Source organism: Phyllobates terribilis, unplaced genomic scaffold, assembly GCF_046119375.1.
Source record: "Phyllobates terribilis strain yellow unplaced genomic scaffold, ASM4611937v1 Scaffold_12__6_contigs__length_324123572, whole genome shotgun sequence".
Classification (NCBI taxonomy): Eukaryota; Metazoa; Chordata; class Amphibia; order Anura; family Dendrobatidae; genus Phyllobates; species Phyllobates terribilis.
In genome coordinates, this window is record NW_027362772.1 from 306,454,399 (window position 1) to 306,476,963 (window position 22,565).

At 50.8% G+C, this 22,565-nt stretch overlaps 1 protein-coding gene across 1 annotated transcript; it reads left to right on the forward strand.

Annotated features, from left to right (window-relative positions):
• Positions 1-10,492: 10,492 nt before the first annotated feature.
• VSIG10L2 (V-set and immunoglobulin domain containing 10 like 2) lies at positions 10,493-22,565 on the forward strand (the record flags this gene model as incomplete). Its single annotated transcript, XM_073655454.1, has 11 exons — positions 10,493-10,841; positions 10,978-11,253; positions 13,625-13,900; positions 16,514-16,774; positions 17,257-17,508; positions 18,866-19,156; positions 19,323-19,640; positions 20,490-20,612; positions 21,047-21,071; positions 21,289-21,404; positions 22,136-22,565. Coding segments are annotated over 11 exons (2,388 nt in total), but the record flags the coding sequence as incomplete, so codon positions are not given.

Below are 22,565 nucleotides of genomic sequence, written 5' to 3' on the forward strand. Positions count from 1 at the left end.
TTCTGTGTTCAGCTCTCTAGGATCTCTTGTGGACGCCATGTTGGCTGGCACCCAGCTTTTCTGTGTTCACCTCTCTAGGATCTCTTGTGGCCGCCATGTTGGCTGGCACCCAGCTTTTCTGTGTTCAGCTCTCTAGGATCTCTTGTGGATGCCATGTTGGCCGGCACCCAGCTTTTCTGTGTTTAGCTCTCTAGGATCTCTTGTGGACGCCATGTTGGCCGGCACCCAGCTTTTCTGTGTTCACCTCTGTAGGATCTCTTGTGATCGCCATGTTGGCCGGCACCCAGCTTTTCTGTGTGTTCACCTCTCTAGGATCTCTTGTGGACGCCATGTTGGCTGGCTCTCAGCTTTTCTGTGTGTTCACCTCTCTAGGATCTCTTGTGGCCGCCATGTTGGCCGGCACCCAGCTTTTCTGTGTTCAGCTCTCTAGGATCTCTTGTGGCCGCCATGTTGGCCGGCATCCATCTTTTCTGTGTTCAGCTCTCTAGGATCTCTTGTGGCCGCCATGTTGGCCGGCATCCAGCTTTTCTATGTTCAGCTCTCTAGGATCTCTTGTGGACGCCATGTTGGCTGGCACCCAGCTTTTCTGTGTTCACCTCTCTAGGATCTCTTCTGGACGCCATGTTGGCTGGCACCCAGCTTTTCTGTGTTCAGCTCTTGAGGATGTCTTGTGGACGCCATGTTGGCCAGCACCCAGCTTTTTTGTGTGTTCACCTCTCTAGGATCTCTTGTGGCCGCCATGTTGGCTGGCTCTCAGCTTTTCTGTGTTCAGCTCTCTAGGATCTCTTGTGGACGCCATGTTGGCTGGCACCCAGCTTTTCTGTGTTCACCTCTCTAGGATCTCTCGTGGCCGCCATGTTGGCCGACACCCAGCTTTTCTGTGTTCACCTCTCTAGGATCTCTCGTGGACGCCATGTTTGCCGGCACCTAGCTTTTCTGTGTTCACCTCTATAGGATCTCTTGTGGACGCCATGTTGGCCGGCACCCAGCTTTTCTGTGTTCAGCTCTCTAGGATCTCTTGTGGACGCCATGTTGGCCGACACCCAGCTTTTCTGTGTTCACCTCTGTAGGATCTCTTGTGGACGCCATGTTGGCTGGCACCCAGCTTTTCTGTGGTCACCTCTCTAGGATCTCTCGTGACCGCCAAGTTGGCCGGCACCCAGCTTTTCTGTGTTCAGCTCTTTAGGATCTCTCGTTGCTGCCATGTTGGCCGGCACCCAGCTTTTCTGTGTTCAGCTCTTTAGGATCTCTTGTGGACACCATGTTGGCCGGCACCCAGCTTTTCTGTGTTCAGCTCTCTAGGATCTCTTGTGGACGCCATGTTGGCCGGCACCCAGCTTTTCTGTGTTCAGCTCTCTAGGATCTCTTGTGGATGCCATGTTGGCCGGCACCCTGCTTTTCTGTGTTCAGCTCTTTAGGATCTCTCATGGCCGCCATGTTGCCCGGCACCCAGCTTTTCTGTGTTCACTTCTCTAGGATCTCTCGTGGCCGGCACCCAGCTTTTCTGTGTTCAGCTCTTTAGGATCTCTTGTGGACGCCATGTTGGCCGGCACCCAGCTTTTCTGTGTTCACCTCTGTAGGATCTCTTGTGGACGCCATGTTGGCTGGCACCCAGCTTTTCTGCGTTCACCTCTCTAGGATCTCTTGTGGACGCCATGTTGGCCGGCACCCAGCTTTTCTGTGTGTTCACCTCTCTAGGATCTTTTGTGGCCGCCATGTTGGCCGGCACCCAGCTTTTCTGTGTTCAGCTCTCTAGGATCCCTTGTGGCCGCCATGTTGGCCGGCATCCAGCTTTTCTGTGTTCAGCTCTCTAGGATCTCTTGTGGACACCATGTTGGTCGGCATCCAGGTTTTCTGTGTTCACCTCTCTAGGATCTCTTGTGGCCGCCATGTTGGCTGGCACCCAGCTTTTCTGTGTTCAGCTCTCTAGGATCTCTTGTGGATGCCATGTTGGCCGGCACCCAGCTTTTCTGTGTTTAGCTCTCTAGGATCTCTTGTGGCCGCCATGTTGGCCGGCATCCAGCTTTTCTGTGTTCAGCTCTCTAGGATCTCTTGTGGACGCCATGTTGGCTGGCACCCAGCTTTTCTGTGTTCACCTCTCTAGGATCTCTTGTGGCCGCCATGTTGGCTGGCACCCAGCTTTTCTGTGTTCAGCTCTCTAGGATCTCTTGTGGATGCCATGTTGGCCGGCACCCAGCTTTTCTGTGTTTAGCTCTCTAGGATCTCTTGTGGACGCCATGTTGGCCGGCACCCAGCTTTTCTGTGTTCACCTCTGTAGGATCTCTTGTGATCGCCATGTTGGCCGGCACCCAGCTTTTCTGTGTGTTCACCTCTCTAGGATCTCTTGTGGACGCCATGTTGGCTGGCTCTCAGCTTTTCTGTGTTCACCTCTGTAGGATCTCTTGTGGACGCCATGTTGGCCGGCATCCAGCTTTTCTGTGTTCAGCTCTCTAGGATCTCTTGTGGACGCCATGTTGGCTGGCACCCAGCTTTTCTGTGTTCACCTCTCTAGGATCTCTTGTGGCCGCCATGTTGGCTGGCACCCAGCTTTTCTGTGTTCAGCTCTCTAGGATCTCTTGTGGATGCCATGTTGGCCGGCACCCAGCTTTTCTGTGTTTAGCTCTCTAGGATCTCTTGTGGACGCCATGTTGGCCGGCACCCAGCTTTTCTGTGTTCACTTCTGTAGGATCTCTTTTGGACACCATGTTGCCCGGCACCCAGCTTTTCTGTGTGTTCACCTCTCTAGGATCTCTTGTGGATGCCATGTTGGCCGGCACCCAGCTTTTCTGTGTTCACCTCTGTAGGATCTCTTGTGGACGCCATGTTGGCCGGCACCCAGCTTTTCTGTGTTCACCTCTGTAGGATCTCTTGTGGACGCCATGTTGGCTGGCTCCCAGCTTTTCTGTGTTCACCTCTGTAGGATCTCTTGTGGCCACCATGTTGGCCGGCACCCAGCTTTTCTGTGTGTTCACCTCTTTAGGATCTCTTGTGGCCGCCATGTTGGCTGGCACCCAGCTTTTCTGTGTTCAGCTCTCTAGGATCTCTTGTGGATGCCATGTTGGCCGGCACCCAGCTTTTCTGTGTTTAGCTCTCTAGGATCTCTTGTGGACGCCATGTTGGCCGGCACCCAGCTTTTCTGTGTTCACCTCTGTAGGATCTCTTGTGGTCGCCATGTTGGCTGGCACCCAGCTTTTCTGTGTGTTCACCTCTCTAGGATCTCTTGTGGACGCCATGTTGGCTGGCTCTCAGCTTTTCTGTGTTCACCTCTGTAGGATCTCTTGTGGACGCCATGTTGGCCGGCATCCAGCTTTTCTGTGTTCAGCTCTCTAGGATCTCTTGTGGACGCCATGTTGGCTGGCACCCAGCTTTTCTGTGTTCACCTCTCTAGGATCTCTTGTGGCCGCCATGTTGGCTGGCACCCAGCTTTTCTGTGTTCAGCTCTCTAGGATCTCTTGTGGATGCCATGTTGGCCGGCACCCAGCTTTTCTGTGTTTAGCTCTCTAGGATCTCTTGTGGACGCCATGTTGGCCGGCACCCAGCTTTTCTGTTTTCACCTCTGTAGGATCTATTGTGGATGCCATGTTGGCTGGCACCCAGCTTTTCTGTGTTCACCTCTGTAAAATCTCTTGTGGCCGCCATGTTGGTCGGCACCCAGCTTTTCTGTGTTCAGCTCTCTAGGATCTCTTGTGGACGCCATGTTGGCCGGCACCCAGCTTTTCTGTTTTCACCTCTGTAGGATCTATTGTGGATGCCATGTTGGCTGGCACCCAGCTTTTCTGTGTGTTCACCTCTCTAGGATCTCTTGTGGCCGCCATGTTGGCCGGCACCCAGCTTTTCTGTGTTCAGCTCTCTAGGATCTCTTGTGGCCGCCATGTTGGCCGGCATCCATCTTTTCTGTGTTCAGCTCTCTAGGATCTCTTGTGGCCGCCATGTTGGCCGGCATCCAGCTTTTCTATGTTCAGCTCTCTAGGATCTCTTGTGGACGCCATGTTGGCTGGCACCCAGCTTTTCTGTGTTCAGCTCTTGAGGATGTCTTGTGGACGCCATGTTGGCCAGCACCCAGCTTTTCTGTTTTCACCTCTGTAGGATCTATTGTGGATGCCATGTTGGCTGGCACCCAGCTTTTCTGTGTTCACCTCTCTAGGATCTCTTCTGGACGCCATGTTGGCTGGCACCCAGCTTTTCTGTGTTCAGCTCTTGAGGATGTCTTGTGGACGCCATGTTGGCCAGCACCCAGCTTTTTTGTGTGTTCACCTCTCTAGGATCTCTTGTGGCCGCCATGTTGGCTGGCTCTCAGCTTTTCTGTGTTCAGCTCTCTAGGATCTCTTGTGGACGCCATGTTGGCTGGCACCCAGCTTTTCTGTGTTCACCTCTCTAGGATCTCTCGTGGCCGCCATGTTGGCCGACACCCAGCTTTTCTGTGTTCACCTCTCTAGGATCTCTCGTGGACGCCATGTTTGCCGGCACCTAGCTTTTCTGTGTTCACCTCTATAGGATCTCTTGTGGACGCCATGTTGGCCGGCACCCAGCTTTTCTGTGTTCAGCTCTCTAGGATCTCTTGTGGACGCCATGTTGGCCGACACCCAGCTTTTCTGTGTTCACCTCTGTAGGATCTCTTGTGGACGCCATGTTGGCTGGCACCCAGCTTTTCTGTGGTCACCTCTCTAGGATCTCTCGTGACCGCCATGTTGGCCGGCACCCAGCTTTTCTGTGTTCAGCTCTTTAGGATCTCTCGTTGCTGCCATGTTGGCCGGCACCCAGCTTTTCTGTGTTCAGCTCTTTAGGATCTCTTGTGGACACCATGTTGGCCGGCACCCAGCTTTTCTGTGTTCAGCTCTCTAGGATCTCTTGTGGACGCCATGTTGGCCGGCACCCAGCTTTTCTGTGTTCAGCTCTCTAGGATCTCTTGTGGATGCCATGTTGGCCGGCACCCTGCTTTTCTGTGTTCAGCTCTTTAGGATCTCTCGTGGCCGCCATGTTGCCCGGCACCCAGCTTTTCTGTGTTCACTTCTCTAGGATCTCTCGTGGCCGGCACCCAGCTTTTCTGTGTTCAGCTCTTTAGGATCTCTTGTGGACGCCATGTTGGCCGGCACCCAGCTTTTCTGTGTTCACCTCTGTAGGATCTCTTGTGGACGCCATGTTGGCTGGCACCCAGCTTTTCTGCGTTCACCTCTCTAGGATCTCTTGTGGACGCCATGTTGGCCGGCACCCAGCTTTTCTGTGTGTTCACCTCTCTAGGATCTTTTGTGGCCGCCATGTTGGCCGGCACCCAGCTTTTCTGTGTTCAGCTCTCTAGGATCCCTTGTGGCCGCCATGTTGGCCGGCATCCAGCTTTTCTGTGTTCAGCTCTCTAGGATCTCTTGTGGACACCATGTTGGTCGGCATCCAGCTTTTCTGTGTTCACCTCTCTAGGATCTCTTGTGGCCGCCATGTTGGCTGGCACCCAGCTTTTCTGTGTTCAGCTCTCTAGGATCTCTTGTGGATGCCATGTTGGCCGGCACCCAGCTTTTCTGTGTTTAGCTCTCTAGGATCTCTTGTGGCCGCCATGTTGGCCGGCATCCAGCTTTTCTGTGTTCAGCTCTCTAGGATCTCTTGTGGACGCCATGTTGGCCGGCACCCAGCTTTTCTGTGTTCACCTCTCTAGGATCTCTTGTGGCCGCCATGTTGGCTGGCACCCAGCTTTTCTGTGTTCAGCTCTCTAGGATCTCTTGTGGATGCCATGTTGGCCGGCACCCAGCTTTTCTGTGTTTAGCTCTCTAGGATCTCTTGTGGACGCCATGTTGGCCGGCACCCAGCTTTTCTGTGTTCACCTCTGTAGGATCTCTTGTGATCGCCATGTTGGCCGGCACCCAGCTTTTCTGTGTGTTCACCTCTCTAGGATCTCTTGTGGACGCCATGTTGGCTGGCTCTCAGCTTTTCTGTGTTCACCTCTGTAGGATCTCTTGTGGACGCCATGTTGGCCGGCATCCAGCTTTTCTGTGTTCAGCTCTCTAGGATCTCTTGTGGACGCCATGTTGGCTGGCACCCAGCTTTTCTGTGTTCACCTCTCTAGGATCTCTTGTGGCCGCCATGTTGGCTGGCACCCAGCTTTTCTGTGTTCAGCTCTCTAGGATCTCTTGTGGATGCCATGTTGGCCGGCACCCAGCTTTTCTGTGTTTAGCTCTCTAGGATCTCTTGTGGACGCCATGTTGGCCGGCACCCAGCTTTTCTGTGTTCACTTCTGTAGGATCTCTTTTGGACGCCATGTTGCCCGGCACCCAGCTTTTCTGTGTGTTCACCTCTCTAGGATCTCTTGTGGATGCCATGTTGGCCGGCACCCAGCTTTTCTGTGTTCACCTCTGTAGGATCTCTTGTGGACGCCATGTTGGCCGGCACCCAGCTTTTCTGTGTTCACCTCTGTAGGATCTCTTGTGGACGCCATGTTGGCTGGCTCCCAGCTTTTCTGTGTTCACCTCTGTAGGATCTCTTGTGGCCACCATGTTGGCCGGCACCCAGCTTTTCTGTGTGTTCACCTCTTTAGGATCTCTTGTGGCCGCCATGTTGGCTGGCACCCAGCTTTTCTGTGTTCAGCTCTCTAGGATCTCTTGTGGATGCCATGTTGGCCGGCACCCAGCTTTTCTGTGTTTAGCTCTCTAGGATCTCTTGTGGACGCCATGTTGGCCGGCACCCAGCTTTTCTGTGTTCACCTCTGTAGGATCTCTTGTGGTCGCCATGTTGGCTGGCACCCAGCTTTTCTGTGTGTTCACCTCTCTAGGATCTCTTGTGGACGCCATGTTGGCTGGCTCTCAGCTTTTCTGTGTTCACCTCTGTAGGATCTCTTGTGGACGCCATGTTGGCCGGCATCCAGCTTTTCTGTGTTCAGCTCTCTAGGATCTCTTGTGGACGCCATGTTGGCTGGCACCCAGCTTTTCTGTGTTCACCTCTCTAGGATCTCTTGTGGCCGCCATGTTGGCTGGCACCCAGCTTTTCTGTGTTCAGCTCTCTAGGATCTCTTGTGGATGCCATGTTGGCCGGCACCCAGCTTTTCTGTGTTTAGCTCTCTAGGATCTCTTGTGGACGCCATGTTGGCCGGCACCCAGCTTTTCTGTGTTCACCTCTGTAGGATCTCTTTTGGACGCCATGTTGCCCGGCACCCAGCTTTTCTGTGTGTTCACCTCTCTAGGATCTCTTGTGGATGCCATGTTGGCCGGCACCCAGCTTTTCTGTGTTCACCTCTGTAGGATCTCTTGTGGACGCCATGTTGGCCGGCACCCAGCTTTTCTGTGTTCACCTCTGTAGGATCTCTTGTGGACGCCATGTTGGCTGGCTCCCAGCTTTTCTGTGTTCACCTCTGTAGGATCTCTTGTGGCCACCATGTTGGCCGGCACCCAGCTTTTCTGTGTGTTCACCTCTCTAGGATCTCTTGTGGCCACCATGTTGGCCGGCACCCAGCTTTTCGGCAGCGGCCGGCCAGAGCACTTGCACGGACACCCAGCACTATGGTTCGTGCTCTTCTTTTACCTTTCTTTTCTGCTTTATCCACTTACCTTAATAACCTTAAAGATTAATATCCCGGCTCCAGAGAAGCCCCGAGGCTGGAGGGCTCATGTTCCAGGGAGCGCTGCTCCGGCTCCTGCATTATACATGGTGATAGGACCACGGTGTGTAACAGGAAACACGATTAGAGGACCGGACTGAATAATTCACTGCCTGAAACGCGATAGTCCGTGCAGTATGGAAATTGTGAGCGCGTTCCTCCAGTAGTGATTGCAGCGGACGCAGCTTGGCAGAGGATAATCTGTCCAGACATCTGACAACTTCTCGTAGGTCTCATCCAGGAGCGACATGGGGACATGGATTATGGTGTGAGCAGGGATTGCACACTTCAGAAACTCCTGGCGATTCTGTGCGCACTCCACACGCTGCTGACCGTGGGTGAGTAGTCTGCGATAACTGTGCGCGCTCCACATGCTGCTGACCGTGGGTGAGTACACTGCGATTCTGTGCACGCTCCACAGGCTGCTGACCGTGGGTGAGTACACTGCGATTCTGTGTACGCTACACATGCTGCTGACCGTGGGTGAGTACACTGCGATTCTGTGCGCACTCCACACGCTGCTGACCGTGGGTGAGTACACTGCGATTCTCTGCACGCTCCACACGCTGCTGACCTTGGGTGAGTACACTGCGATTCTGTGCGCACTCCACACGCTGCTGACCGTGGGTGAGTACACTGCGATTCTGTGCGCACTCCACACGCTGCTGACCGTGGGTGAGTACACTGCGATTCTGTGCACGCTCCACATGCTGCTGACCGTGGGTGAGTACACTGCGATTCTGTGCACGCTCCACATGCTGCTGACCGTGGGTGAGTACACTGCGATTCTGTGCGCACTCCACACACTGCTGACCGTGGGTTAGTACACTGCGATTCTGTGCGCACTCCACACGCTGTTGACCGTGGGTGAGTACACTGCGATTCTGTGCGCACTCCATACGCTGCTGACCGTGGGTGAGTACACTGCGATTCTGTGCGCACTCCACACGCTGCTGACCGTGGGTGAGTACACTGCGATTCTGTGCACGCTCCACATGCTGCTGACCGTGGGTGAGTACACTGCGATTCTGTGCACGCTCCACATGCTGCTGACCGTGGGTGAGTACACTGCGATTCTGTGCGCACTCCACACACTGCTGACCGTGGGTTAGTACACTGCGATTCTGTGCGCACTCCACACGCTGTTGACCGTGGGTGAGTACACTGCGATTCTGTGCGCACTCCATACGCTGCTGACCGTGGGTGAGTACACTGCGATTCTGTGCACGCTCCACATGCTGCTGACCACACGCTGCTGACCGTGGGTGAGCACACTGCTATAACTGTGCGTGCTCCACACGCTGCTGACCGTGGATGAGTACACTGCGACAACTGCAGGTATATGGTGGGGGTCTATGTACAGGACCCTCCACTATATTGTGACTGGTATCACTGACGGGGAGGAAATCTGGGGTATTAGATGGAATTTACCATTTACTGTCGCAGCTTTAGTTACTTTATCTGACTTATTTCCCCCAACATTCACACATCTGGTCCCAGCCTGCAGGAGGCGACATGGGGGGGTACTGATGGGGCATCTGAGGGGGACCCTGCAACAGCAGGTGACATATATCCTAGATGGGCATCAGAGGGAACGCTAAGATCTCATTCAGACATCAGGGCATTTTGTACTTTAAAAAAAAAAAGCAAATATCCTCCGCTCTTGGTCCATTTTTCACCATGATATTTTTCTTGTAAGCAAAAAAAAAAAAAAAAAAAGAATAAGCCTATGTTCACACATTGCAGGGTTTTTTTTACGCAAATTTTACCATCTTTTTTTCCTGACTGCTGCGTTTTTGCAAATTGCAGGATGTCGCTTCTTTCAGTGTTTTTGCAGCATTTTTCACCCATAGAAAGTAATGAGTAAGTGCAAAAATGCTGCAAAAAAACACAGATATCAGGTTTTGCTGCGTTTTTGGTGCCAAAACCTGAGGAAGTTGCATCATGTTTTTTTTTTTTTTTTAATGCACTAAACTTTATCAGCATGCACAAGAGACAAATGTACTCTGATAAAAACGCAGCAAAAACACAACGTGTGACCAGAGCCTAATGGTCCCAGCTTTTGTTACAAGCGGCTGCCAGCTCGGCTCAGTCCCATTTTTTCAGGGACCATTGATTTGTGAGTTTAAACCACAAATCAGATCAAAAGTGGAAACGTCTTTTTTTTTTCTTCTGAAAAATCAGTCCCTCCACGAAAATAAGAACGCGCCATAGACTTCTATGCATGAAAGACGCAGAACACGTAGATGAAGAGTGAATGTCTGAATCTTCAGCCTCGTGACCTTTTCTGTTGCAGATTTTACTCTGCATTAATACCAATATTTTCATCTGCTGATTCAGGGCAGATTTTATGCATTGCTGCAGACTAAAATCTGCCATGAGAACCTGCACCTCGCAGGACGGAGCGTCGCCTCCCAGGACGGAGAGTTGCCTCGCAGGACGGAGAGTTGCCTCGCTGGATGGAGCCTCGCCTCGTAGGAAGGAGAGTCGCCTCGCAGGACGGAGAGTTGCCTTGCAGGACGGAGAGTTGCCTCGCAGGATGGAGAGTCGCCTCGCAGGATGGAGAGTCGCCTCGCAGGATGGAGAGTCGCCTTGAAGGAAGGAGCGTCGCCTCCCTGGACGGAGAGTCGCCTCGCAGGATGGAGAGTCGCTTCGCAGGATGGAGCGTTGCCTCGCACGATGGAGCGTTGCCTCGCAGGATGGAGCCTCGCCTCACAGGATGGAGCGTCGCCTCGTAGGATGGAGTGTCGCCTCGCAGGATGGAGCGTCGCCTCGCAGGACGGAGAGTCGCCTCGCAGGATGGAGCGTCGCCTCGCAGGACGGAGCGTCGCCTCGCAGGACGGAGCGTCGCCTCCCAGGACGGAGCGTCGCCTCGCAGGATAGAGCGTCACCTGTAATGTTTCTTGTCCTAGTTGATGCTTTCCTCCATCTTTGCCCCCAGGTGAGGCTCTGACTCTTGAGAACAAGGTGCTGTCTGTGGACGGGGTTCTGGGCCGCTCTGTGCAGCTGAAGTGCGGGGACATTGACGCCTCCTTCGTCTTCATCTGGACGTTTATTATCATCGGGACGGATGACATCGTCGTCATCGCTCGCAAGGGTAATGTGTACGAGGAAGCGTCAGCTCTGGGGGTCGTCACGCTGGCCGGCAGCTCGCTGCTCATACAGAACCTGAAGCCGGAAGCCGCGGGCCGCTACACGTGTATAGCATTCAGGGAGGAGACGTTCATCTCCGCACCCACAGTCTACGTTCACCTGACTGTTCTAGGTAAGGCGTTTATCCGCTCTCACAGCTGCACTTTGTTACAGTGTGTCAGACTCACTGTTACAGTGTAACAAACCATCAGCTGTGCGCACACACTGCTCTTTCCACGCCTCCTCTCATTGGGATTTTTCTGCTTTAGTGCCGGTGACAAAGCCGAGTCTACACATCGACGAGCAGACGCCGGTGGAGGGGTCCGCAGTGGTGTTATCCTGTACTGTGGAGGCCGGAACCGAACCCATCAGCTTCATCTGGCAGCGACACACGATCCTGGACGGGACGGTCAGTGTGCACGAAGGCAACAGCAGCGCCCTCACCCTGCAGCCGGCGACACGAGCCCACACCGGTTGGTACACCTGCACCGCCAGCAACATGGTCAACGAGGAGACCAGCGGGAGACTCTACCTGGACGTCATATGTGAGTCCTCCAGCTACACCACTGCAGAATAGTGAGTGCAGCTCCGGAGTATAATGTAGGATCAGTACTGTAGTATATGTACACAGTGACTGCACCAGCAGAATAGTGAGTGCAGCTCCGGAGTATAATGTAGGATCAGTAATGTAATATATGTACACAGTGACTGCACCAGCAGAATAGTGAGTGCAGCTCTGGGGTATAATACAGGATGTAACTCAGGATCAGTAATGTAGTGTATGTACACAGTGATTGCAGCTCTGGAGTATAATACAGGATGTAAATGAGGATCAGTAATGTAATGTATGTACACAGTGACTGCACCATCAGAAAAGTGAATGCAGCTCTGGAGTATAATACAAGATGTAACTCAGGATCAGTAATGTAATGTATGTACACAGTGACTGCACCAGCAGAATAGTGAGTGCAGCTCTGGAGTATAATACAAGATGTAACTCAGGATCAGTAATGTAATGTATGTACACAGTGACTGCTCCAGCAGAATAGTGAGTGCAGCTCCGGAGTATAATGTAGGATCAGTAATGTAATGTATATACACAGTGACTGCACCATCAGAAAAGTGAGTGCAGCTCTGGAGTATAATACAAGATGTAACTCAGGATCAGTAATGTAATGTATGTACACAGTGACTGCACCAACAGAATAGTGAGTGCAGCTCTGGAGTATAATACAAGATGTAACTCAGGATCAGTAATGTAATGTATGTACACAGTGACTGCACCAGCAGAATAGTGAGTGCAGCTCTGGAGTATAATACAGGAGGTAACTCAGGATCAGTAATGTAATGTATGTACACAGTGACTTCACCAGCAGAATAGTGAGTGCAGCTCTGGAGTATAATACAGGATGTAACTCAGGATCAGTAATGTAATGTATGTACACAGTGACTGCACCAGCAGAATAGTGAGTGCAGCTCTGGAGTATAATACAGGAGGTAACTCAGGATCAGTAATGTAATGTATGTACACAGTGACTGCACCAGCAGAATAGTGAGTGCAGCTCTGGAGTATAATACAAGATGTAGCTCAGGATCAGTAATGTAATGTATGTACACAGTGACTGCACCAGCAGAATAGTGAGTGCAGCTCTGGAGTATAATACAGGATGTAACTCAGGATCAGTACAGGATCAGTAATGTAATATATGTACACAGTGACTGCACCAGCAGAATAGTGAATGCAGCTCTGGAGTATAATACAGGATGTAACTCAGGATCAGTAATGTAATGTATGTACACAGTGACTGCACCAGCAGAATAGAGAGTGCAGCTCTGGAGTATAATACAGGATGTAACTCAGGATCAGTAATGTATGTACACAGTGACTGTACCAGCAGAATAGTGAGTGCAGCACTGGAGTATAATACAGGAGGTAACTCAGGATCAGTAATGTAATGTATGTACACAGTGACTGCACCAGCAGAATAGTGAGTGCAGCTCTGGAGTATAATACAGGATGTAACTCAGGACCAGTAATGTAATGTATGTACACAGCGACTGCACCAGCAGAATAGTGAGTGCAGCTCTGGAGTATAATACAGGATGTAACTCAGGATCAGTAATGTAATGTAGGTACACAGTGACTGCAGCAGCAGAATAGTGAGTGCAGCTCTGGAGAATAATACAGGATGTAACTCAGGATCAGTAATGTAATGTATGTACACAGTGACAGCACCAGCAGAATAGTGAGTGCAGCTCTGGAGTATAATACAGGAGGTAACTCAGGATCAGTAATGTAATGTATGTACACAGTGACTGCACCAGCAGAATAGTGAGTGCAGCTCTGGAGTATAATACAGGAGGTAACTCAGGATCAGTAATGTAATGTATGTACACAGTGACTGCACCAGCAGAATAGTGAGTGCAGCTCTGGAGTATAATACATGATGTAACTCAGGATCAGTAATGTAATGTATGTACACAGTGACTGCACCAGCAGAATAGTGAGTGCAGCTCTGGAGTATAATACATGATGTAACTCAGGATCAGTAATGTAATGTAGGTACACAGTGACTGCAGCAGCAGAATAGTGAGTGCAGCTCTGGAGAATAATACAGGATGTAACTCAGGATCAGTAATGTAATGTATGTACACAGTGACAGCACCAGCAGAAAAGTGAGTGCAGCTCTGAAGTATAATACAGGAGGTAACTCAGGATCAGTAATGTGATGTATGTACACAGTGACTGCACCAGCAGAATAGTGAGTGCAGCTCTGGAGCATCATACAGGATCAGTAATGTAATGTATACAGTGACTCCTCTTTTTATGTAACCTGGAGAAAATACTGTGAATTTACTTTTTTTTTTAGTAGACATCTTGCAGCTTGGTAACGGCACGTCCGCTGTTTCTTCTAGACGGCCCAGATGAGCCGGAGATCACCATTAAGCCATACGCCATCAGTGAGAGCGGTTTTGCTGCCAACGAGCTGGAGGAGGTGACGCTGAACTGCTCGGCTTCTTCCAACCCTCCATGCCACTACGTATGGTTTTATAACAACTCTCAGATGTCCACCGGTCAGATGTACGTCATCCCCAAGATCTCCCGCACCCAGACCGGCCTGTACACCTGCCTGGCGCAGAACGCCCACCTGAACACCCGCACCCAGAGCACCATCATCCTCACCGTCTACTGTAAGTGCCGCCCTTATTACATCTCCGTCTTGTCCACTCCTTACAATTCCTCCTCGGAGTCTCGCTGTCTGCTTGCTGTCAGAGAATAGGAACATTCTTACCTACATGCCAATGATGAGAAGATCTATAAACCCAATACTCGTCACAGCTGAGCGTTTGCTACTATTGTTTCCAGCCTCAGCAGCTAGGACAGGACCACCTTTGTTTGCTTTAGACCCTTTGACCATCATTCACTGAATACAAGCAGAGATCCTACAATTTGTGAGGGATTAAAGTGCAAAGTATATAAAAAAAAAGTTGTGTAAGTTGTGAGGTTCCCGGGATCTGCTGTCTGCGGCGTCTATGAAGTGCCGCCATCTGGTGCAGAGGCCAATACACCGCCCGGGGTATCGCACTCCATATTTCTCCGTCTCTTGTTCGCCGTGATAACTTGTAACCATCTTGTGTTTCTCTTCTTCTTGATGCTCAGCACCACTTCCAACGTTCTGTATGCTGGAGGCAATCGTCTTATATTGGGTTTATGTCTGACTTCCCAGAGGGGGTGACTGCACTTTGGGAACGGTGAATGCCCCCCTGACTTCAAAAACGGGGGTTCCCTGTTCTGTCTTCCAGAACTTGTACTTCTGATACTTGCTGATATTATTATATAAAGAACTATACAAAAGTTTTATGCAGGTGTGAAAAAAAAAAAGTGCTGCAAAGAAGCTTCAGAAATAGAAGAGTTCTGAGCTGATGGCACTGCTGGACATCTTCTGATTTTAGTTAGCTAAGCTTGTTGTGTCTTTCATCTGCTGCACTAAGTTTCCTTGGCCGAGCGCTGCGTCTCTGGTCATCAGTGTTGCACATTTTTTGCTGTCTCTACAGAAAAGCTTGAACAGTACATTATAAAACTACAGTCTGCTGTGAAATCTTTGCCTGGGAGAGACCTTGCTGATGCACTATAATTACCTTGTGTCTTGTTGCTGTTCTCAGTCTTCCCGTGGTGTGTGAGCTATGGAATGAAACTCTCTTCCACAACCTCACCTTTGTAGCAGACTTTGGCAGTTCCTCACCCAGTTTTAAGCCTCCTATACAGTTGTTTCAGTTGCAGTTAATGTAATTGGTCACTCCTACACCATGCTGTAATCCTACAAAATCCCATAGTACCTGGATGGAAGCGACGGGCAGTCACCAGATACTGATGATGGAGGCAACGGGCGGCCACCAGATATTGATGATGGAGTCGATGAGCGGTCACCAGATACTGATGATGGAGGCGACAGGTGGTCACCAGATACTGATGATGGAGGTGATGGGTGGTCACCAGATACTGATGATGGAGGCAACAGGTGGTCACCAGATACTCATGATGGAGGAGACAGTAGGTCACCAGATACTGATGATAGAGGAGCCGGGCTGTCACCAGATACTGATGATGGAGGCGACGGGCTATCACCAGATACTGATGATGGAGGTGATGAGGGGTCACCAGATACTGATGATGGAGGCGACGGGCGGTCACCAGATGCTCATGATGGAGGCGACGGGCGGTCATCAGATGCTGATGATGGAGGCGACGGGCGGTCATCAGATGCTGATGATGGAGGCGACGGGTGGTCATCAGATGCTGATGATGGAGGCGACGGGCGGTCACCAGATGATGATGATGGAGGCGACGGGCTGTCACCAGATACTGATGATGGAGGCGATGGGCGGTCCCCAGATACTGATGATGGAGGCGACGGGTGGTCCCCAGATGCTGATGATGGAGGCGACGGGCGGTCCCCAGATGCCGATGATGGAGGCGACGGGCGGTCCACACATGCTGATGATGGAGGCGACGGGCGGTCACCAAATACTGATGGAGGCGACGAGCGGTCACCAGATGCTGATGATGGAGGCGACGGGCTGTCATCAGATGCTGATGATGGAGGCGACGGGCGGTCATCAGATGCTGATGATGGAGGCGACGGGCGGTCACCAGATGCTGATGAGGGAGGCGACGGGCTGTCACCAGATACTGATGATGGAGGCGACGGGCGGTCCCCAGATGCTGATGATGGAGGCGACGGGTGGTCCCCAGATGCTGATGATGGAGGCGACGGGCGGTCCCCAGATGCTGATGATGGAGGCGACGGGCGGTCCACACATGCTGATGATGGAGGCGACGGGCGGTCCACACATGCTGATGATGGAGGCGACGTGCAGTCCACAGATGCTGATGATGGAGGCGATGGGCGGTCTCCAGATGCTGATGATGGAGGCGACGGGCTCTCCCCAGATGCTGATGATGGAGGCGACAGGCTCTCCCCAAATGCTGATGATGGAGGCGACGGGCTCTCCCCAGATAATGATGGGATTCACATTTCTCTTTTCTTCGTTCACTTTGGGTTTTGTTAATTGATAAACTATTAACCCTTCTATTTCTGGAAGCTTCTTAGTTTACAGCATTTTTTCCTCACCTGCCTAAAACTTTTGCACAGTCCTTTATATACATCATATTAGTTCACACTGATGTGTCCAGTGCAGGGACCTGACGGTGACAGGAGACAACAGTGACGGGCCGGGGGGGGACATGGCGAGGGTCGTGCCCGTTGATGTGTTTTTGGTGCATTCTCACTGTTTCTCGTGCAGATTTACCAGAGGGGTCTCCCACCTGCACAGCGCAGCCTCACGGTAACTACAAGGACGTGGCGCTGTGGTGCTCCTGGGCGGGGGGTCTTCCCCTGGCGCAGGTCCACTGGGTGCAACCAAATGAGCTCAACCAAGTCATTGTGTCAAACTCAAACACAACCCTGGTGAAACATGGCGGAGAGCTGCGGAACGGGAGCGTCTTCACCTGCACCATCTCCCACCCATCTCTGAAGAAAGACATCAACTGCAGCACCACCGTGGGTGAGTAACAACCGCGCTGCTCCACTGCAGGTGAGGAAACATCCAGTGTGAACACAGCCCAGCTGCCCCACATGCCGGAGGGTGTCTCCTTTATATAGAGGTGTTATCAGTCATTGTACAGGAGGAGGAGGAGGTGAGCTGTGATATCACCTATTGTGAATGGTGGATCCTGTGTTATCTACTGTATATAGAGGTGTTATCAGTCATTGTGCAGGAGGAGGAGGAGGTGAGCTGTGATATCACCTATTGAGAATGGTGGATCCTGTGTTATCAGCTGTATATAAGTGAGATAAAGAGACTTTGCCGTGTATCTGATCAGGGATAGCCGCTCTCTTCTCCTGTTCTGATCTTTCATTCTTCTGGGTAAAATCTGCTTTAGTTTTTGCAGCATCTTTGACATCTACCCTGCTGTAATGAGGAGGTGATGGTGGAAGCGCTGCGTACGGTTTGTTCATTCGTTGCGTTTTGCTCCTTTGTATCAGTGATGCCGCCCGGTGGCCCCAATTGCTCTGCGGTAGCCACAAAGATGAATGAGTTCATCATGTTGACGTGTGAGTGGAGCGGCGGGCTGCCCCGGATCACCCTGCAGTGGAATAACCATCAGATCGGAGACATAAAGGAGTCCTCCAACATCTACGTCTTCAAACCCGACCGGACGTACAACGGCAGATTATTCACTTGCACCGCGCTGCACCCCATGATGGCGGAGCCCCAAGACTGCCGCATCCAGCTCGGTAAGGAAAAACCCCAAAAAGAAAAGAAAGATGCTAATGCCCCAAAGTTTATAAATGTTCCACAGCTTGAGGATAATTTGGCTTAATTTTCAGGACAGGCGGTCACCCCTGAGCCCCCATAGCCTGAGGTCCAGTCACTGATGATGACGTGCCGGCCTCTGACATTTGCATTGTCCTTCCTTTTTGTCTTCTCAGTTATACTTTCACCATTATCACATACAGTGGTGTGAAAAAGTGTTCGCCCCCTTCCTGATTTCTTATTCTTCAGGACTTTTTGGTAGACCGTAGAATTCATGGTTCCATTTACCACAGCAAGTCTTCCAGGTCCTGAAGCAGCAAATCAGCCCCAGACCATCACACTACCACCACCATATTTTACTGTTGGTATGATGTTCCTTTTCTGATTGCGGTGTTACTTCTACGCCAGATGTAATGGGACATACACCTTCCAAAAGCTTAACTTTTGTCTCGTCAGTCCACAGAGTATTCTCCCAAAAGTTTTGGCGATCATCAGGATGTTTTCTGGCAAAACTGAGACGAGCCTTTGTTCTTTTTGCTCAGCAGTGGTTTTCATCTTGGAACTCGGCTATGCATGCTATGTTTGCCCAGTCTCTTTCTTATGGTGGAGTCATGAACATGGACCTTAACTGAGGCAAGCGAGGCCTGCAGTTCTTTGGATGTTGTTGTGGGGTCTTTTGTGACCTCTTGGATGAGTCGTCACTGCGCTCTTGGGGTAATTTTGGTTGTCCGGCGACTCCTGGGAAAGTTCACCGCTGTTCCATGTTTTCACCATTTGTGGATAATGGCTCTCACTGTGGTTCGCTGGAGTCTCAAAGCTTTAGAAATAGCTTTATAACCTTTTCCAGACTGCTAGATCTCAATTACTTTGTTTCTCATTTGTTCCTGAATTTCTTTGGATCACAGCATGATGTCTAGCATCTGAGGATCTTTGGTCTACTTCACTTTGTCAGGCAGGTCCTATTTAAGTGATTTCCTGATTGAGAATAGGTGTGGCAGTAATCAGGCCTGTGTGTGGCTAGGGAAATTGAACTCAGCTTCCCAAAGATGTGATAAACCACAGTTAACTTATATTTTAAGGGAGGAAGGGGGCAATAACTTTTTCACACAGGGCCCTGTAGGTTTGGATTTCTTTTTCCCTTAATAATCAAGACCTTCATTTAAAAACTGCATTTTGTGTTATCTTTCTCTAATATTTACATTTGTTTTGTGATCTGAAACATTGAAGTGACAAACATGCAAAAAAAAATAAGAGATCAGGAAGGGGGCACATACTTTTTCACACCACTGTAGTCCGCAGAATATTTGCTGATCGCTCCCGCTCCTTCGCTTTTCGCAGTGGCTCCCGTCTTGGACTCTCCGAATCTTGACGCCTCCATATTAGAAGGACACAGCGCCCAGCTGAGCTGTCACCTGGCGCTCGCCACCCCCAGCTCCGAAATCACCTGGTACGACAACGCCAACAAGGAGATAATCACCGATTCCCAGAAGTACGGCATCTACCGGGAGAGCGGGCTGTCGGTGCTGACGGTGCGGGAGACGGGGTGGGACACGGACAGCGGACTGTACCGGTGCCTGGCCTCCAACGCCGTGGGCAACACGTCTCTGTTACTGCGGCTGCGTGTGAACAGTGAGTACAAGCTGCCATCCTTATATTAATAATCCCCCTGATCTTCTGCTTCCCCGACCACCAGGGAGAAGAAACTCAATTTCCAAGTCTTTTGAGACTTTACCCACCCCCCCGGTCAAGCCAAAAGCCCCTGTTTATTTTAACCCTTTTTGCCTTTCCTTGACAGAATATCCTACGCCCCCCAACGTGACCATCAGTAAACTTCTCTACAGCCGGCAGCGGACGGAGGTGGATCTGGAGTGGATGACACAAGGCACCGGGGACCTGACCGGGTTTATGGTGCAGCGACAAGCCAGCATCCGATCCGTCCCTATCCCTAAGCGCTCCGTCCAGGCCGCTACCTGGGACACGGTGGCCAATGACATCGAGCCCGAAATCCGGGGGCACAAACTTGGAGGATTGGACCCTTCAATCGTATACGCCTTTAGGATACTGGCCGTCAACCATAAGACTACGGGATTTCCTTCTGAGGTGAAAACGCCAGGTACAATCTGATGTTCATGGGTCTGGTGCGAAAGTGTTGGTACCCTTCTAACCAAAGATACCAGTGCCGAGGGTGTGACGGACAGTTGACCTTACTGCCTTCTGGGGCCCGGACCTCCAGCATACAGATGTGAAGTGGTGCCGTCTGCTCCTTATTCCTTCCATACTCGTGTTCTTGTGGGGAATCTTGAGGATTTTCTAAGCAGTTTAGTTGATTTGCAGAAACATTTCACCCTTCTACTTTCCCCAGTGGTCAGTGAGGATGCACGATATATAGGGTGTACTTAATTTCCGACCTTTTTTTTTTTTTTTTTTAGTTGCTTCTCTTATTGACCCTTAAAGGGGGTCTTCAGTGACTTCTGAAAAGGATGCGAGGCGTCCTGATCAAAGAAAGAAAGTTACTTACCACAGGAATCCAGCGCTGTCCGCCAGGATCGGAAGCGGTTATGTCCCGACCACTTGGCGCTGCAGCCAATCATCCTCATCGGCCAGCGATTGGTGGTCAGAACATCATCGCTTTTGGAGGTGGCGGGGCTGAGGCGTCGGGGAACTCTGGTGGTAAGTAATTCTTTCTTTTATGAGGCTGCTTTCCCTCCTTCATACTCTCCTTAACTCGGTGCCTGGGAAATATCAACTTGACCAAACTCTGTGTTAGGGTCTCACCGCCCGACGACCCGGCTGTAACGACTGAGTGGTCATGCGGTGTGTGCCTATACCCCGACTGTCCGCAGTCGCCATCTCCGGGTCATGTCCCTTATTAATCAGATTTTTCCATAAAGAATAATAATGGAATATTCCCTTTTATAACCAAGTAATTATTACACCTTAGTATCATTTGTTTTCCTTCCAGCCGATCCTCCGAATAACGTGTACCCTGCGGCTATTGGGGCCGGCTTTGCTGGTATGTTGGTGGCCAGTGTGGCCAGTCTCCTAGTTTTCCAGTACATTGTCCGGAACCGCGAGAACAATCCACGTGAGTGATGACGACGATCCTAAGTCCGGATTTTGGCGTGGCCTTCCTGCTCACGATGCATGGCGTCCACGTAGATGACATCAGCTCATTAGTATCAGAAGCGGCTTCATACAAACAGGAGGGTCCTATTTTTTTTTTTGCTCTGCCCCCCCTGCTGTGTAATACATAGGGGACTGCACAGTCCTTATTCTTTACACTGAATTACAGGGGTATTTTAGCCAGAAGCCTCCATCATGAATATATTGGATCAGTGATGATCGGTCGGACCCTCCCCGATTACCAGCAGAGACGACCACTGTCCCCCCGACTTTCCCATTCGCAAGAAAGCAGTTAACGTGTGAATGGAGCGGAGACGATCGCTGCGTCCGGCTGGAATAACTCTCAATATTTTCTAACTCTCGTATTATTTCTCTTACTTCCATCGCCATCTCCAGGATTGCACGACTTGTTCTTCAGACCGTAAGTAAAATACTTGCATGAGTTGTGAAAGGATTTGCAACTAATTTTATTGCTTTTAAAAAAATAGCAGTGTCGCAAATGATTAAAAAGCCGCTCATTTTTGTGTATACAGCTCCTATGCTGAGCTATGTGTGTCACTGACTGCAAGGCCTGTCTGGTGTCGCTCGCTTCCGTCTGTCTCTTACTGACTGTCTCGGTCTCTTATTCTGCTCCTTAGCGCCCCGGCTGAGTCCCGAGAAAATATCCGCAACCCTGAAGATGCGGAAACCGCTGCGGATGGTGATGAAGGTCCTGCCAGTGCCGGAGATGCGGCGGCAGAAGCTCCTGCGGGGGGTAAGTGGCTGTCATCTCACTGTGTGAAGCCCCTGATGGTGCATATTAAAGGGGGTCTCCCGGTGTTAGGCCTAGTTCAGCTTATTTATGGTCAATGTGCACAACGGCTGCACACGGACTGCAAACTGGCCAATATCAGTCCGTGCGCACGAGCGATTTTGTGCAAAAATTGCAGCATGCTGTATTCTCACCCATCTTTGCAAGTAATGACAGGCAGGTCCTACACCCGTCCATAGCGTGGGCGATTGCACCGAGCCGCTCATAGACCGTCTGATCAGCCCGATTATTTCAGCATTTGGTTTTCTTAAAAGTTTAAGGCTTCAGGAGGCAAAAAAAAAAAACAGCCCCGATTCTCTGCCCCTTTCTCTGGACGCACGGTGAACGTCGGTGGCCGAGGAGGTCACTGCTGGGGTTTTCCTGGAATTTTACATGAGTCCAGACAGGAGGTAAGAGACCCGGGAAATGGCAAAATGGGATCAATTTTTCTTTTTTACCGTTCATGGTCTCCATTTCTTTATTAGCCAAAGAGACAGGACACGGAGATGAACATGGAAAACCAATGGCCACCAGGTCTCCGTTAGTTCTGCCCCTTTCATACAGTCTTAGAGTTTATAGGAAGGGTCTCCCTTATTACCTGGGTCTCTGGAATCACCGTCCGGACTGATATATTGTGTAAACTGTGCGGAGAATTTGCTGCTTTTACATTTTTTTTTTGTTATTTCTCCTTTTAGCATCTGCTCCCAGTAAGGCGGAGGTGCCCCTGACCCCGATGTCTCCATCCTCAGAGGAGCCTCCGGTCAATGTCACCATCACGGTGACGGCGTCGTCCTAGATGAAGGAGTCATCATGGAGGAGCAGGGAAGTAACCGCAGAGATCCTGGACCGCCGGGATCAGTACCTTACCGCACAATGCACCATCACAGACGTGTTATAAGTTCTGATTGGGGGCTGTATGTCGTCACATCCGGGTGTTATTGGGAGTTACTCTGAGTTAATACCTCCGACATTTAATAGCTTCTTTACTAAGTGAAAAAGAGAGGACTGATCACCACTAAGATTGGCTTTCTGTAAATACGTTACTTTCATGATCAGAAATTCCTTTAATATTTCGGATCTGATGGGATTCAGACTTGCACCCGGTGTGTTTTTTTGTACATAGTT